The following is an 18,344-nucleotide window of genomic DNA, read 5'->3' as shown; positions in this document are numbered from 1 at the left end:
CTGCCCAGCGGTTTCCCATCTTCCTCAGAGCGGCGGGGACCTCACAATGACCTGCGCACCTGCCTGCCCGACCTTCTCGCCCACCTATGCCCCTCCCCCACTTCCCGCTCCCGCTGCTCCAGCTTCCCTGCTGTTCCTTGAGGAGCAACTAGCCTGCTTTCCTCTAGGGCTTTTGCCCTGGCTGTTCCCTCTTTCTGGAATATTCTGCTCCCAGATATATGTAAGGCTCCTGTATCCCCAGTGCCTCGGAGAATGGCTGGCATAGGTGGGCATTCAATGAAATTTGTGGACTGTAATGGTGCAGAAATTATAATCACCATCATCAAGAGTATTAGTAATAACGAGGGGCTTCCATTTTGTGCAGGGATCCCAGTCCTGCCTCCACTAAGCGTATGACTCTGAGTAAGTTACATATGCTCTCAGAGCCTTGATTGTTCATTCTGTAAAATGGATATAATCATAGCAGCTATTCCAGAAGGTAATTAGAATGACACCGGGTGCATGTCAACTATTTCTGAGTGTCTATCACAGAGGAAGTGCTTAGCAAACACTGAAGACTGTCACTGTGGTTTTCACTATTACGAAATCTGGTCTCATATCAGGCAACCCTATCTGGACTCAGCTCTCTTTGCTTCTAGTAAGATCAATCTCTGCACTGCCTCTTGCTCATTCTCATCTCGAATCATCTTCCCCTTCTTCCCTAGTTCAGGCCTCCCTCCTCCAGGAAGCCTTCCTGACTGCTTTTGGCCATCACAGTTTCCCCTGTCGAGATCTGTTTGGGTCAGAGCAAAGAGCACACACTTGACACTTGGCTAGATACCATCCTTTGCCGTTTGCTGTCTTATCTTCCTAACTGGACCCTGGAGTTGCTTGAGGACAGGGTCTGTGTCTTGGGTGGCATCTGCACCCCCACGGGGCCTCATGCAGGCCGGGCACATGGCAGACAAGCCAGTGGCCAGTGGCACAGCTGGTCTCAAGCCTTACTTGATTCCTTTCAGGAATTCCGGGGAAAATGCCATCCAAATACAGGACTCCAAGATTGTACGATGCATCCGGATTCCCCATTTCTTCTGCTTTTAACCAGTACTTCGCTGCTTTGGCATAATTTTTCTTGAACTTGTGGTAATACCATCCCAAGCCATTGACTGCCTGATGCAATCCCTGGATTTTAGAACAATGAAAAAAAAAATTACTTTTAAAAAAAATTTTTTTTAATGAAACCTAAAGAGAATCAATTGTTGGGAAAGCACTCTGCCTGCATCTGAGCAAAACCTTTCCCGTCTCTTTCTGGGGGCAGATGGCATTAAAGAAAAGCTAAGTGTTAGAAACCACGAGCCTGCTCAGAGCCTTCCCCGGGGTGGATTTCATCTGGCTGCTGCTGGGGGATTCCTGCCTTCCAGCATCGCAGCGATGCTGCCCCCAGATCATGGCGCAGCGCCTGCAGGCTCCTGCGCAAAGCCCTTGTCTACAAAAGGCCTCTTATTGCCCCGCAGCATCAACAGTGACCTTGTGACTCATGAGCGCTCACCTGCGAGGGGAGGCCTGACCCCCCCCCCCGGGCTGGGACAGTTTCTAGGTGACCCGCCTCCCCATCTGTTGATTACTCTGCCCTGAACACCAACAAATTCTCAGAGGGAAGCGGCTGCAACAGCCTGCTTGCAAAGCACAGGAGCTCTGAGGCTACTGGGAGTCCCAGTCCTGACTACCAGGTAGAGTTGGGAGGGTGGGGGGAGGGGGGCTCAGGCAGGGGGAGGATGGGAGGAGGGTTTTGTGTTTTTTTTTAAGATTTTATTTATTTGTCAGAGAGAAAACGAGAGAGAGCGAGCAAGTGCATAAGCAGGGGGAGCGGCAGGCAGAGGGAGAAGCAGGCTCCCTGCTGAGCAAAGAGCCGGATGTGGGACTCCACCGACCCCAGGACCCTGGGATCATGACCTGAGCCAAAGGCAGGCGCTTAACCAGCTAAGCCACCCAGGGTCTCTGGAAGGAGGGTTTTAAAACTGTGTCTAGACCTGGGGCTGGTACCGAGGAAGTGCTTTAAGCAAATCGAGTCTGGAGCCTCCTTGTGCTTGCTGATTTCATTCTAGCAGGTACTCCCGTGTGCTTTCCCCAGATGCTCCCACTGCTTCCACAGGGCAGCCTGCAGCTTGGTTGTTAAGGGCTCAGAAGCCCTGCAGGGGTGTGAGTGCTCCGGAAGGAGCCTCCGGCCCCACAGTGAGACACCTGTGTGTAGACCTGGGCATACAGGGTCCTCATACCTCCCTTTCTGCCAGGCCCACCAAACCATGAAGAAGCAGGGGAAAAAGGATCCGAGGGTCAAATAGTGCCTTGCATCTGTAAAACTTGTTAAATCAGAGTCTAAGTATAGAACCAAATCTCTTTCACCACCTTTCACCAGTGAAGGATGGGTGTCCCTTGAGAACAGATGCCAAGATCCCAGGCTGAGCCTTTTCAGTCTGCAGTGGATGCTAAAAAGCTACACTTCCTAGATTTCTGTCGTACTCCGGGTGCCAGAAAGACCAGGGGGAAAGAAACTAACAAAGCCCATTAAAATAGAAGTTCCAGGATGCCTGGGTGGCTCAGTTGGTTAAGCGTCTGCCTTTAGCTCAGGTCATGATCCCAGGGCCCTGGGATCGAGCCCCACATCAGGCTCTCCACTCAGTGGCGAGTCTGCTTCTCCCCTCTCCGGAGCTCTGCGATCTCTCTCGCTTTCACTCTCTCTCAAATAAATAAAATCTTAAAAAATATATAAATAAAATAGAAGCTCCATGAGGGCAGGAATCTTCGTTTTGTGTCCCAAGGACCTATATTAGTGCTTGCTACAGAGTAGGTGCTCAATAAATATTTGACGAATGAACGAAAGCCACCCTTTGAATGCTGGAAGTCCAAATCCTACACCTTGAGGATGGAGAGTAGGGTTCAGATCTGCAGGCCCCCGAGATAACTGACTCCCAAGCCAGCTGACATCAGGAAGGGTGTCAGTGCCATGGATCTAGTCATCGAGGCCTTCTTCCTGAGCTGCATGCTGAACCAGGTGCACGGTGGTCTCTTGGAAAGTCTGGCAGAATGCCTTTCAACCATGTAATGGACCAGCCATACCATAAAGTGGCAACAGCCAGCTTCGGAACAAGCCTATGGAATGTACACAGCACAGTGACTTTTGCTGCAAAGCCAGAGGCCACAGGCTTATTCAGATGCACCTGCCATCCCTCAAAACATCTGCAGAACTCCACGAGGGATTGCATGTGGAGCCCCACAAGAAACCCCGTCTTTCTCGCTTACTTTTCATATTCTGTTCTTGACATGTACAGCTCAATCACCACATTTGCTCCCAAGTGACTTTTCCCTAATTCCGAAAACCAAACTATATGGGACCTTCACCACAGTGCCTGACAAAGAGCAGGGGCCTCAAAATGCCTTGCTGAGTCAATGAGCGAGAATCACATAACACTTTTAAGGATATGATGACTCCAGGCCATAACGCAGCATTTCCCAATCCTCACCTAAGCTCTGCTAAGAATCCCTTCAAAACGAAGCACATTAGACATCAGCTCACCCCTAGGATGGCTAAAGAGATGCAGATTTCACAGCTGCCGGGGCAACCCCATCACTGCCCTATTTTAGGATGCTTTGGACCGAATGCCCACCGTTAATCTGCCCTTTACTTTGTGTGTGTGTTGGGGGGGGCAGGAGCTGGTGTGTGTTTCGGTGGGCTCCCTTCTCTTGGGTCACGTGCCTTCTTGACACCAACAAGGTGGACGGAAAACCTCTTGGCTCTCTTATTCCACGCTCCAACCTCCTGTTCTACACACACAAAAAGAGACTCCGAACTTCTCAGGGGAGAACTTCTCAGGGGAGGACGAGGGGAAAAAGAAATCAGCATGGGTACTTGAGGAGTCTTTGTTGATAAGGCAAGTATTAGCAGCCTTGGGGAGGGGGGCACTTTCAAGCGCCAGAAGGGCTATAAAGGACTCTGTCGAGGTTGTAGGCTTAGAGTGCTTTCTACGAATTGATTGGCAAGTTGCATGCATGCACCTGTGAGCGTGCGTGTGTGCGTGTGCAACGCATTGTACGTGTGTGTGTCCCCTCACAGGTAATATTTAACCTCCATTCCGCAGTGCCATAGTGAAACCAGCTGACTTGACGACAACATTTTAAAGAAAACAGTGACAAAAACAGAGCAATTTTTAAACCTGGCCGTCAACTTGATATACATGCCCATTATTAAAGCACGGGCAGGACACGGGCTTTGGACACGACAGGGTTAACCTTCAAAGGAATTCGGCTTTGGGTTTTCCTAATTCAATGGCTTGTCTACATACCCATTCAATTCCAAGGAGCCCCGCTCCCCCCCACCCCTCCCCCCCACTGCTTGTTATCTGGGCAGCCCGTGATTATAATTTTAGCCTTCAAACAAAATCGGCCTGAATTCTATTGACTGGAAGGTGCATTCAGCTTTTGAGTTCCGCCGTCCCCTTTGTGGCGGGTTTCTGTCCGTGTTGCAGCTCCGAAATGACTAATCACCGCTATGGCAGCGACCCGTCCCTCCCCACTCCGTTTTCCATGGGCCGGGCCAAAGGCTGGCCATGTATTCTCGTAGCCCTGTGAGCGTGTGGGTGTGCGTGGTGCAAATGTTTCCCTCTGACAATATGCGAAAGTGTTACCTTGGAAGCCGCTTTCTTCATCAGCTCCAAAGCAAGCCGTCTGTTCTTTTTCACTCCTTGACCCTAAACAATGATAAACAGCAATGAGTAGGAAGAAAATAAACCCAGAGCGCGCTTGAAAACATGACGCAGGTGTACCAGTGTTCCACATAAAATACTTCAAAAAGAAAAGCCAAGCCTTCTTCGTTAAAAGCCTTACCTTAAAGATGTCTACACGCAGAACTACTCTACCATCATCATCATCATCCTCACTATTGTCTTGCTTATATGGGTGGTGCAGAGGTAGCAGACCTCACCTTGCCCGCTTAGCATCCATACAAACCCCCCATTATCATCGAGTGAATCCCATTCCTGTCAATCCACAGGTCCTATTGGGAGAATCCCTGAAGAACAAGGTAGTGAGTCTGGTCATCCTGGATGCGTTTCTCTGTGGCTGGCCTCGTTTGCGAGCCACATACAGCCCTTGATCTGGGACGGGACAGTCGGAAGTTATTAGGTTGTCCTCAGCAGCCTTCCTGGGTCCTCTCGGGAGTCTCCAGGGGGGACCAGCTCAAGAGCCAGCTGTGAAGGAGACAGGACCCCTTGGAATCTGTCGCGTCAGATACTGACAGAAACTGACAAGGTTCCTCCTGCTACAGAGTTTTTCCAGCTAGAGGCGGTATAAGCACTGCCACAGAGAGAAACGGCTTTGGGGTCCTTGCCACAAGAGAGGGGCTTTGTGGGACCTCACCGAGGTGTCCGCAGGACCGTGTGGGGAAGTGACAGGCCTGAGGGTAGAGTGGGAGAGGACCTCAAGACCTCTCTCACCACAGGACTGACAATGAAGATGGTGGGCAAGGCAAACCGGATGAAATCCATCGCTGCTACTAAACCAACCTAGCGTCTGTGTTGACACACTCACCCCTCGTGCCCCATGGAGACTTCTTGGCCAGAGACACAGAGGTTGATGGGGTCACATGTGATATAATGTTGGGGGTGCTTTGTACCAATAGAACTTTCAGCTCTATTGAAATAGCACTACAGTAAGGGAAGACAGAACGAGCAAACATCCCCGTGTTAATTCAAGCGGTGGGTTCCGCACTATGCTGCTCCATCTAATCCTCACCACAAGCTTACGGAGATGCTGCTAGCCTTCCCATCTGAGCCCTTGCCCAGAATCGCACAGTAAGTGAGATGCCGAGGCAGGATTTGAACCCAGGCAGGCAGGCTCCAGAGTCCAAGTTGTAACTAGCACACTCTACTTCCTCCTCTGCGTTCCCCTTCTGTGCTGAGAACGTATAATGATTCATAACCTCCTTACAGAAAACGTGCAGAATATGTTTGTCTCTGTATTTTTCAGGACCCCAAATAAAATTGCGAATCCAACTAAAAGTTAAATTATATACACCAAGTTTCTCCTAGCCTTCAAGTTACCTATTTAATGAAACTGATGAGCTGAAGCAAAGTTGAAGATGAAAATATTTTTCAGAAATGCACCATTACTTCATTTAATAGAGAGGAAGAGGAAAGGAAAAAGGACACGGAGGCTACGTGGAATAACTGGATGGGGCAATGGGACAACCTTTTTGGACTTTCTGGAAAAGCATAGGAAAGAGCAGGACGACAGAACGTTAGAACCTGGTTGAACTCAAGGTTTATCTTCTCCAACTTCTTTGCTTTGAAGGCATAAAATGGGAGGATGACTTACCCAAAGCCTCACAGTTAGATCTGTGACTAGAATTCAGGTACTCTGATTTCTAGGCACCAAGTATTTTCCAGAATATTTGTTATGTAAACCTAAGTGGGATAATTTCTTGCACAAAGACCCTGCACTAAGCACAAATCTGAGCCACACTGGAAGTTGTTAAGTGAGAGAAATGTAAAGTCCTGGTACATAGTAAGTGCTCAATAGTGTCCACTGGGTGAATTCATGGAAAAGTAAAAGTCAAAGTGCTATCCTCATGTGGATGCAAGACGGGATGGCTTAGACTGTCTTGGCCAAGCTGTAGCCACCATGGCGCCATCCTACAATGTGCCAAATGCCCACACAGAGCTCCAGAGCACACCTCTGTTCTTCACATTTGGGAAGCTCATTTTCTGCATGGGGTTATTTCACATGGAACACACTTAAAGTGAGCTTCTGACCAGAGGTAAAATCTTCCCATTACTGAAATACCGATAAGGGCCTTCCCTTGTCCCACCGAGGGATTCTTCGTTAGAATGCGGGAGAACCCAAAATCTTTAAGGTTGGGAAAGCAGACAATCCGTCACCTCCAGAGTCATTTTTCCTGTATCTGTCTCTCCCTCTAGATGGTGAGCGCCTGGTGGGCAGAAGTAATGTCTGATTCATGCTGTTATTTTCTCTGCACTTTGACAGTGACCAGCCCCAGCTCCGGCGGACCGGTGCCTCTCTGTGCCTGCCCTCCCCACCACTGCACAAGTCCCTTAAGGTCGGGGATGTGGTGCACACATCCATCTGTCCCTCCCTCTAGCGTAGAGTCTGGCGTTTCGTCAGCCTGGAATGGGTGTTTATTGAATAAACACATGGATGCTTCGGCATATGGCTAGGAGTCAAACCATTTCTATGTTGACTTGACAACTGAAAAAGGAACATCCAGACCCTATATTTGGAAACCATATGAACCAATAGGTTTTAAGGCTATTAAAGAGGGTTAGAAATGTAGCAAAGTCATGGCTGTTAATCAGTGAGCGGCCACAGCTGTGGTTCTGAAGATGGACCTGGCCACGTGACTCCATGTCCTTGTTTGGAGACACTCGCTACGAGGGTAGCGGCTTTCTTTGGGCATGACATGGGGTCCAAGGGCTTCCTTCCCAAAATCAAGAGAGTTTTGCTTTTCCAAGGCTAGTGACTTGATGTCTTGTGTTTAGGGGTGAAGAACACAGACTCTGAAGCCGAACTGCCTGGATCCCAGTCCCAGATCTCTAAAATGTACCAACTGTGTGATGCTGGGCAAATTAAAAAACCTTTCTCTGCCTCTGTTACCACATATACAAACAGCAATCATAATGCACCCCCCGTGCCTACCTCACAAGGTGGTTGTGAGGCTTAAATGCGTTAATACATGTAAATCATGTAATAAGTGCTCAATCAGTGCAAACTACGAGAATAAGACAGTATTTTACATTTCTTGAAGCCCATTCATTATGTTATCTCATTCAATCTCTGGTCATTACCATTGCCCCATGAGATCAAATAACTCTAAGGACACATAGCTGATGATTGCGGAGGAGGGACTTGAATTCCATGCTCTGTCTCCTGGGCTAATGCCCTTTCAACCCATCCGGCTTAAAACAAGATCTTTGTTTTGACCAACCAGACTGTTGGGAGCCAGCCCAAACACGCACTTGGGTTAAGCTGTAATTCAATGACAACTCTGTCTGGTGGTGAACTTGCAGAACCTCTGGGGGCCGGTGGCCGTTTTTTTTTCCAATCCATAAAATAGGGGTGCTTCCTCTAGACAGTTCTTGCAAAAGCAAAGAGAATCCAGGTGCCAAACATAAGACTAATGATTAAAAAAATGAGACCGGGGACTGTTTCTGACTGTGCCTTTTCAGCAAATATCCCTTTCCATCAAGAGTGACAGAAGCATATACTGAGTTTCTCCAGTTACAGAATCCTCGTTTGCCTGCACGCCTATGGGAACTGCTCGGGAAGCCTGATAAGAATTGCGTAATTTTAGCCCAAACTGAGGGACTCTTACCTTGAATAACACAATGGCATAGTCATATATTAATGCAGGGTCCTCGGTCTCCAGCGCGCCCTTGGCATACCACTCGATCGCCGCCTCAGGATTCTTGGCCACGCCTTGCTGGCCCCAGAACAGCATCTGGGCCAATCGTTGCTTCGAGACAGTAGCAATTTAGAATAAGGACTTTCCTGTGTAATGCTTAACGTAAGACTTTAAAAGGTGGAAGGACAAACCTAGCTCAAATGTTTTCATATTGAGAACCAGGAATTAGGTAGACACGTGTCATCTTCCAACTGGGGGCTGGAGCCCTGAAAGGTGAACCTGTGTAAATACAAGTTCTTAGCCCCAATTGGAAACAATGCATGTCTGCACGTGAATGTGAGTCAGTCTACCGCACCCAGGGCCGGAGCCGGGTGAGACTTGGTCGACAATGACTGTCTCCTCTCTTCAAAGCCCCTTTCTTTTGGAAGGTACACGCTGTCCCCTGAGCCTAGTGAGTGGCCTGGAGGCCTGTGCACATCCGTATCAGAAGGGCACTCAGCTCCTCCCACTCCAGCATTTGTCCACGTGGCTCATTCCACCATGACATTCGAGGCGGGAGCTCTCTGGGGATCAGAACCTCACGATGTGATTTGTCTGTCTTTCTCCCCTCAGCCCTCACTCAGCAAAGCTCAGCAGGAGCTCGTAGAAGCTACTCAACAAAGATTTGCTGAATGAAGGCAGGAAAGTTCATACAAGCTCTGGAGCACCCAGGAAATAACTCTGACAGTGGTATGTCCAGAACTAGGCACTGGAATTCCTTCCTGCACTAGAAAGACTGCAGGCTGGGGACGGATGCCTGAGAAGGGAGCAGAGGAATGTTGGTTAACATTCTAGCCCCATTCTGGCCCCTGATGGTCTTTCTTCCTTTCTGCTTCTTCTCTCATCTCCTTTTCTTTCTACCCTCTACTCAAGTACTTATAACTTCCAGCAAAGTATCTCCTGAAACTCTAGGAAGACCTAGCATTACTAAAGGGTCTCTGAAATGCTTGCTTGTCAATGCATTTGTCTTTTCTGTTTTCTTTCTTTTTCCCATCTCTGGGCTTCTGCTTGCTTAGCAGACCCAGAGGCCCTTAACCACACTGTAAGCTCACTAGGAGCACAAAGCAAAAGCTAAGGCCATTCTTCAGGAAGGGAGATTTCTCCCTCCCAGTGCAATCTGTCTAAGCTGGCTCCCGTCAAGGGTTTCTCTTCATAGTGAAATCAAGGCAAGAAGTCAGATGAGAAAGTTCTCCCAGCTTTCTGCCCTTCCTGGTACCTCAGAAAAGTCCATCCAAGAAACAAGACATGTTCAAGAGCCAAGGTTGGTCCGTTGGTCATGCTGAACCTGATTTCTGTTATTCTCCTAGCTGAATTCATGGATACCCATCTAATCTCTCCTGCACTCTTTTTATTTCTATCTAATGCCCTAAAATGTCTGATGATAGTCTTTAGGACAGATCACAAACCGGGCGGCTCTCTCTCCTTCTGGGTGCACTTCCGGCCCGCGTGGTCAAGACAGACCACGTGACCTCATTGGCCATAAAATGTGAGAGGTGGCTTGTGCCATTTCTGAGCAGCCATGGCTGCGGGGGCCTGTGTTGCAGTGAAGCCCCTGTTAGCTCCATTCGTAGGGGTCTACCAGAGCTCAGCGCATGCTCTCCCCATCAGACGGATATCGGGAGCAAGAAACTAACCCGTGCAGTTTTAAGCCAGTGAGGTTTGAGATATTTTGTTACCATGGCAGAACCTGGGTATTACAACTGATGGGCTTCCAAAACAGTGGACCACATTTTTTTTTTTTACCTGAGCTGCCGCATTGCCTCGGGTGGCTTCATGCTTCAACCACATAAAGACATCTCCGTCCTCTTTGGTCTGTACCTTGAGCGTTTCATCATCCTTCAGTCTAATTGTTTCAACATACGCCTGAAAAGGAAGGAAGGAAGGGAGACAGGGAGGGAGGGAAGAAGGAAGGAAAGGGAAGGAGGGGGAGAAGGGAAATATCCAAATGATTTGGGCACACAAGAGCCAGGACGTTATTCTTAAACTAGCAATCGCGTAAGTAAAAACTATATGAATGACTGAAATATGAAGTGTGTTCACGATGCCATGAGATCAGATTCTTCCTAAATGAATGTGTCACATCTCATCTGTCTAAGTGGGCATTTTTGTTCCTATCAAACAAAGCGTTTGCCTTGGGAGGGCAAAATTTATTCCCCTTTCACTCCGGCTGCTCAAGCTTGTCCAGAAGACCACTTTCATGCCGCTGATTTCAGAGTCTGATTACACACAGCATCCAAAAAGGTAAATCAATATTTTCTAAGTACAACCTTGTTTTGTTTTTTTTTATCCCAAAGTGTTATTATCCTGCATGCCTAACCATTTTTATTTAGCGGGCTCAGCTTCAAATATCTTTTGGCTATTTCCAAAAATTAAATCTACCCTGGAAAAAAAAAGAGGGCATGTTCACTCCGAGGATGCGAGCAAGAATGTGCTAGAGGCTCTAAGGATGAACCCAAAGGGAGAGTTCACAAAATGTTTTGAATTGGCGCATAGCCTCTGAAGTATCCGACTCCTCTGAAGAAAATCAGACTCATTTTGATGTGTAAATTTTGGCTGCTTATCAAGAGACCAGTTCTGTGGTTTCACGGTCTCCCCTTAAACATAATGAAGTATAATGAAGTCTATTAACAATGCCATGAGGGGTCCTGGGAAGGGCTTCCCGCGCTCTGCACATGCCACGGGCAGATGGTGAAAAAATTGGATCTGCATGAGTTTGGGAAAGAAGCCTCAGAGAACAAGGAGGCAGGCCTGATTTCCCTTCTGACCCTCTCTGTTAGTTAAGAAAAGTCCTTATATTCACAAACTCTAGCCTGCAGCCCCATTCCTGAGACTGCTATGGCCCTGCAGAGCCCCGGGTCCCTTCCGGGGGGCGCGGCGAAGCTGGGAAGCGGGACTGTGCTGGGGGCTCAGCACCCAGCGGGCGTCACAGCCTGCTCACTGTCTCACCTGGGGAGGCCACCAAGCGAATAGCAACAATTCGAATAAGGACACCCACTACCTTTAACTGAAACCATCCCTGTGCCGGGTATTTAAAACTTTCTTCGCACTTCATCCTCACCATAGGGCTGCGACCCAAATATCACTGTCCTTGATTTGTAAGCAAAGAAACCAAGGCTCCAAAGGTGAAACTATCAGCTTATGGTCACTCTGTAGAGCAGGCCCTGAAGCCAGGCTGGCTTAGCTCCGAAGATGGGGCTCTTTCCGGCTGCCCAAAGTCGCCCTCTAGCAAGAAGGCCCTAGAATCCACTCTGTCTCCTTGACCCTGACAAGCGTGCTGCCAATGAGCTGGCGTTTCAGCTCAAACTCCAGGGGACACTCTGTTGTCTGTGATGAGCCTGGAATTGGACTGAAGCTTGAGCTGTTCAAATACTGGAATTCTCAACTAGAACTTTTTTTTCAACAGGAGAACTTGGACATTTTGATTTTTGGTTGTTTTTCTTCTTATTTTGTTTCTTTCTCTTTAACTTTGTCATGGGACTTCTTACCCTGCAAGGATTTACACTCTCCGATGTTTCTGCCACTCTCTGCCAAGTGATGATATGTCACTGATATAGCCCGATAAGATATATCCTGATGATATATCACTGTTCTAATTGCTTTGCCCAAGACTGACTCACTGAATCTTTGCAACCTTATAAGAGTATCACTGTCAATATCCCCCATTTCACCGATGTAGAAACTGAGGCTCAGAAGTTAAGTAACTTATCCAAGATCACATATTTAGTTCTTCAAGCTTAGATGTCAAACTCAGGCTGGCTGGCGGTGGGGACCATGGGCCTCACCACCCAGTGAAGGACTCATACATCTGAGAGGAAGGAAATGATAGACTGTTCCATTGTCTTCCCTGAGACATAGTAAATTCAAACAGTGTCATGAGGAGGGTCTTGGCAAAGGTCATGTTTCTGGGGGGACCTGGGCAGCTGTGCATAATTGTGAAGAAGGAACACTTTTGTCCTTTGTATTATTGTCCCCTGGCTTAGCCCCTCCTGCTCCCCTGGGTGGTACCATCAAGTTTTGCAGCAGGATGGGGCCATTAAGAGCACAACCTTTCACATCAGACCAAGAGGAACTCTAACTCACCACTAACTACCCCTGGGCCTTGGGCCACTAACTTTACTGATCTGAGTTCAGTCTCTGCATCCATAAAATGGAGCTTAGCACGATACTTGCTATATCGAAAGCACTCAACCTATCAGCCATTATTTTTTATACTATGAAGAGTTAGAAAGGCCTAGGTTCTAACTGAGGCCCCATGACTCATTTGCTGTGTGACTTTGGGCAGTTCTTTAGCTTCTAAGTCTCAGTTGCCTCCTCTGTAAAATGAGAATCGACTCCATAGGGCTGCGTGAGGATTAAATGAGATTGTTTATAAAAGAGCTAGCAGAGTGGATGGTGTATGCTAAGCTCTCAGTAAGGGAACTCATCATTTGTTAGGTCCTTAGTTCGCTCTAACACGTAAAAGGCTGACAGCAGTTTAAACATTCGCCCTCCTGTTGGTTTTGCAATTTTGTGCAGCTCACAGCCTTCCGTTGTGAGGATGGTCTATCTAAGAGAATTTTATGCTTTGGAAGATGGAAGAAACAGAATCTGAGGAGGGAGCATTGGGGCCAGAAACATTTTAGAGAGCTCATACCATGTGCTGGGCTCCAGGTGTGGCCAAAAGTATGGTGTCCCCAGAGGAGACAGGCTGAGCAGGGACTACTGACAACTGAGCTTGGAGAAACAGAAACCAGATTAAGGAAAGCCTCCTATGCCAAGCGAACAGCTGAGCTTAGATCTTGTGGGTCAGCACTTCTCAACTCGGGCTGTGCATTATGAGCAGCTGAGCTTTTTAAATACGCTTGAACCATACAGGTTTGAACTACAGAGGCCCACCTACATGCGGATTTTTTTTCAATAAATACAGTACTATGGATATATTTTCTTTATGATTTTCTTAATAACGTTTTTTCTCTAGCTTACCTTATTGTCAGAATATAGTGTATAATACGTGTAACATACAAAATATGTGTGAATTCACTGTTTATGTTATCAGTAAGGCTTCTGGTCAACAGTAGGCTATTAGTAGTAAAGTTTGGGGAAGTCAAAAGTTATACGTGGACTTTTAACTGTGTGGGGGGATCAGTGCCTCTAACCCTTACATTGTTCAAGGTCAACTGTATAAATATACACATATACACATATGCCCCAGCCCCCCAGTCTGTCACTTCAAGACTATGGGGTGGAGCCTGTGCAGAGCTACTCTTTAAACCCCCAGGTGACTTCGATGTGCCACCAGGTTAAGAACCTCGACTGTGGACAGCCTGGTTTGGCCTCAGTGAGAAGAGAATGGATGGGACAAGACTAGTGACAGAAAGACCAGTTAGGACGTGTACTGATTTGCTGCGGCCGCCACAACAAAACACCACACATCGGTCGGCATAAACCACAGACATTTATTTTCTCAAAGTTCTAGAGGCTAGAAGTCCAAGATCAAGATATCGGCAGGTTTAGTTTCTTCTAAGGCCTCTCTCCTTACCATGCAGATAGCCACCTTCCCACTGTGTTCTCCCGTGGTCATCCCACTGTTTTATCTGTGTCCTACTCCCCTCTTCTCGTAAGGACACCAGCCATATTACACCAGGGCCCACATAATGACTCCATTTCAACTGAGTTACCTCCTTAAAGCCTTTACCTCCAAGGAGAGTCACATTCTGAGATACTGGGGGATTAGGGCTTCAATTAGGGGTTGGGGTGGGGTGGGCATAATTCAGCGCAGAACAGGAGGCTGTCCAGTGGCTCAGGGCAGAGATGACAAGGGGCGAATGTCACCTGGGGCAGCATGGATGGGATGGGAGGAGAGAGAAATGGGCAGGTAAATGTGGTGGGATGACTGGAACTGATGGGATGATGGGGAGGATGGTTACTCAGCTGCTAGCACCATGGACAGTGGTGTCATCCATGGAGGAGTTTGGGGGGACGGAGAGGGGAGGTGGCTGGTTGCCTCCAAGGTGTGTTATGATTGCAGTTGGGGGTGCGTAAGAAAAGCTGGAGAGGAAGGTCTGAGTGTCATCAGTATGTGGAAAGCAGTTGACACCAGGGGTGTGGATGAGACCCCCGCCCCTCTAGCAGGTGCAGAGCGAGGAAGCCGGGGACCAAACCTTGTGGAAAAGCACATTCCCAGGAGCAGAGAGAATGAAAGAAACTCATTTGCGATTAAGCCACAAAAACAAACAAAACCTAGCAGCTTCTTCCTCTTTCACCTGAGGCAGAGTCCCGCTAAATCATACAGAAGTGACATGAAGGGAGATTACTAATAAAGAAGATGAAATGATGTGAACCACGAGTTACATAAAAGAGAAAATGAAGCAAGAATCAAGGAAGGAGTTACTGAGGGATCCTTGGTTTGTTAATTAGAGGTCTGGCTTTCCATATCTCCTCATTTGTTACGTGCTGCTGGTGAATTAATAGATTTCTCAACAAAAGGACATTTAAATCAATGTATGACACCTGCTTAAATTCTCAAGAAGCCATTAATTACACATTCTTAAGAAAATGAGCAAGGATACAACTCTCCTAACTGTATAATTCCTATCTGTGATTCTTAATCATACAACTTTCAGCTGCAAGATGGATCTCCTCTATTCATTTTCCCTGGTTCTGACCAATTAAACATTTTTTCATAATCGTAACATTGCATGTGCCAAATCTTCAAAAGAAAAGGAGGTTGTTAGCAACATACCATTTCCCATTGCTAATTTATGCTGAATTAGAATTCTTAAAAGTATAATGTATACATAGAGGACATTATTAACACATTCAGGCTGAGTAGAACAACCACAGTATGATTTTGTGGCTTGTTTTTTGTGTGGATGGTTTTTTTTTTTTTCCCAGAATAATTCCTTTCTAAAAATAAAAAAACAACTTCGTCGATTCATAAATTAATTCCTATCGAACTGAGGTCCAATTTTGCAGATAGCTTATATACACTGATAGAATACAAACGATAATGATGAGATTGTGTAAGTTTATTCAGGAGAAATCACTGTTTCCTGAAGGAATTAGAACGTCTCTATAGATAGCCATTTGGTGTTTTATGGTTTGACTCATGTTTAATGGTCACCGACAGCATATACCGTTGAGTCATTTATTTTGAAACCATACGGCGACCACTGTAGATTTCCTTTCCGGCACCATCCGTTTCCGATCATCAAAGTGCAACTTTTCTGCACTGTGGATTTCTGAGTGCAATCCAGAAGCAGCGCTGGGGACCAGTGAGTGGATGAGTTCCCCGTTAGCCGCCAAGGCTAAGGTTCCACAATCCTGACCTAGCTGGGCGTATCCCCTGGGCTCACCGAACAGAAGCAGGGAAAATCAAGTTTATGGCCTCCACTGGGGCCAAATCCAGCCATGAAGTTTACGTACTAGTTACAGCTACACAAACCCAGGTTCCCCGTTTGCTTATATATTGTCCCTGGCAGAGGCTGTATGAGCAAATCCTAAAGTATTTACTGCCTGGCCCTTTACAGAGAAAAAACTGTCACCTCCTGGTAGGGACGGCTTGCTTTTCCTCTCAACTTGACCACCTCAAGGGCTATGACCATCAAAACCTCTTAAATCCTTCCTGGATAAAGAGGATATATACAAAAACATTCCAAGAGGCCAACCACGCCATGGTCTGCTCCCACCGAATGCAGACCTGCCTCAACTAGAGGCAGCTTCCCTTGAATTCTTACACTATCACTTCTACTTATACCCTTTTATTCATGGTCCTCAAAGCAAACCATCAGTTGATCCAGCAAACCATCAGGTGCCCCGCAATGGGAACATAGCTGGGGATGGAGCTTGCTTCCTTATACCGCAGACCCTGCTTGCTGGTTACACATTGATAGGAGCCCTTGGCTTACTCCCCCCACTCAATGTGACCCAACCCCTAACACCTACAGACCCACCCCCTCACATGATCTTGGAACAAAGAAAAGTTGTCTATGTTTCTGGTACACATTTTTTGCAAAATCAAAATCTGTCCAGGGCCAAATCTATTCTTCCCATGCTAGTCCTCCTGCTCATGAAAAGCTTTTCATGCATGGGTGTAGGATTGTTTCTGCATTCAGCCTGAGAACACAGCCAGGAAATACGAATTGGAGAGTGCAAGATAGCTTTTTCTCCATTCAATTATGCTCATCCTCTGAAGACCTGAAAATGAACCAGCCACAGGTGCAGACACTGTATAAAATTGTTCAGGAAGCCCCAGTAAACAGGGCCATGACCATCTCCACCCACTTCTTTCTCTTACCTGATCTCCCTGTAGCGTGTGCTGGTCAAGGGGTGTCTTCGTGGCAATATTGCTGTAGTAGGCATAGGACAGCTCCCAGTCCAGGGGGTAGTTGTCAATACCCTGGTAGTGTTTGTATCCAAGATTCATGGAAGACAGCCTCTCACTGCCCTGGCCTCCTACCAAACTATACAACATGCCCTGTTGGGAAGAAATTTACTAAGTGTTCACAGGATTGTAGCAAAAGGTCATAAAATCCTAACATTGGAAGGTCATCTGGCCCTGTCCCTATATATGAACCTAGTCATTCCAGAAACATGTTAACATGCCTTTAAAAAAACAATCTTTAGAAAAGAAGCCACAGCAACTTTCTAATGGGTCACAAATTCCAGCTCTCTCTCCTTCTTAATGCCCAATATTATGATTCCTTGACTTCTGCCTTTCACTCAGTGAAAACAGGGGTCGTCCCCTGATTTCTCTCATAGAATCTTCTTGTGTATCTGCCAACTGGTCTAAGGATCCCTGGTCTGCTTCAGCTACATTATCTATGGAAGATGATAAGAACAGTGGCCATGTCCTAATCTTACACTCTCAGAATGTTAGTGTTGAGAAGGGTCTTTGGAGATCAGCTGGTCCAACAGCCTCATTTCATAGTTGAGGAAAGAGGGGGGAGAGAGACTTGAAGTCATGTGTCTATGGCCAACCAGCCACTTTGTGACAGAGACAAGGCTAGAATCTTCCCCACTATTCTACCTTTGTGGGACTCAGGAAAGCACTTAGAAGGAATATGGAACCACCTGGGCAGGTTTAAACAACCAGTCTCTTCAAATCCAGGATGAACAATCCTATGTGCAGATCTGAAAATTAAAAGTGATCAGGAACCACGGATAGCACTCACTAAAAATGGGATCCCAAATGTTTAGCAAGTTGCATAATTAATTGGGTCTCAGAACCACAAATGAAACAGTCTGGTATGGCTTTTGTATTGATGGCAGGAGGCTGGATGTGATAATATTTTGCTTAGAGGTCCAAATGACTTCACTTAGCTAAATAGTCATGAGAGATAATGGTCCTACAGCCAGCGTAGTTAGGTAGTTATAAGAATTGGGTGAGAGGCACCTTGCTTGAAGGAGTGGGATTCTGGTAAGCCCTGCTCCAACTCTTCCTTAGAGTATGCCAATCATATCCCCTAGCTTGCGTCCAGAAAGGAAGCGCCCTTTCTCACTCTCTGAAGACAGAAGATCCTGTACTTAACATAGCTCTAGGACATTTTTCTTGAGTGTCAAGATTTTTAAAGGACTCCATGGAGCATGAACAGGTCCGGTTTCTACCTGGGGTATGAGAGCATTACTCTGCAAATATAACGCAGGTGACTGATGTTCCTGGAGCCCATGAAATACTCTACCTGCAGCTGATCCCGAGGCACATTTAATCCAGTTTCATAAAAGACTGCGAGGTAGTAGGATGCTTTATGGTATCCACAGCAGCTAGAATCCATCAGAAAGGGGACAACAGAGCTAATTTGGTGAAGACCATCAACACTGGAGAGTCTCTTTACAGCCTTCTCAAATATCCTCCTGCCGATTTCTAATACAGATTCATTTTGGTTCCTTGGCACTGTAAATAACCACAATTCACAGCACACACGATTAAGTACCA

The 18,344-nt window shown here is 46.9% G+C and overlaps 1 protein-coding gene across 5 annotated transcripts in view; it reads right to left on the bottom strand.

The window, feature by feature from the left end:
* Positions 1-18,344, bottom strand: part of SEL1L3 (SEL1L family member 3) — a 99,823-nt gene that overhangs the window by 28,315 nt on the left and 53,164 nt on the right. For all 5 annotated transcript variants that reach the window (XR_004679280.1, XM_035005195.1, XM_035005197.1 and 2 more), the window contains 6 exons: positions 18,091-18,302; positions 16,707-16,886; positions 10,175-10,294; positions 8,363-8,503; positions 4,662-4,724; positions 985-1,161 (listed from right to left, as the gene is read on the bottom strand). Coding sequence is in view for 4 of the 5 variants with exons in the window: in XM_035005195.1 (XP_034861086.1) it covers positions 985-1,161; positions 4,662-4,724; positions 8,363-8,503; positions 10,175-10,294; positions 16,707-16,886; positions 18,091-18,302 (893 nt within the window). In the remaining variant the exon portion in view is untranslated. The remainder of the gene's footprint in view (positions 1-984; positions 1,162-4,661; positions 4,725-8,362; positions 8,504-10,174; positions 10,295-16,706; positions 16,887-18,090; positions 18,303-18,344) is intronic.

Source organism: Mirounga leonina, unplaced genomic scaffold (genome assembly GCF_011800145.1).
Source record: "Mirounga leonina isolate KUSES-001 unplaced genomic scaffold, KU_Mleo_1.0 Mir_129, whole genome shotgun sequence".
Classification (NCBI taxonomy): Eukaryota; Metazoa; Chordata; class Mammalia; order Carnivora; family Phocidae; genus Mirounga; species Mirounga leonina.
The sequence above is the reverse complement of the archived record's forward strand: the minus strand, read 5'-3'. Positions and strand labels throughout refer to the sequence as shown.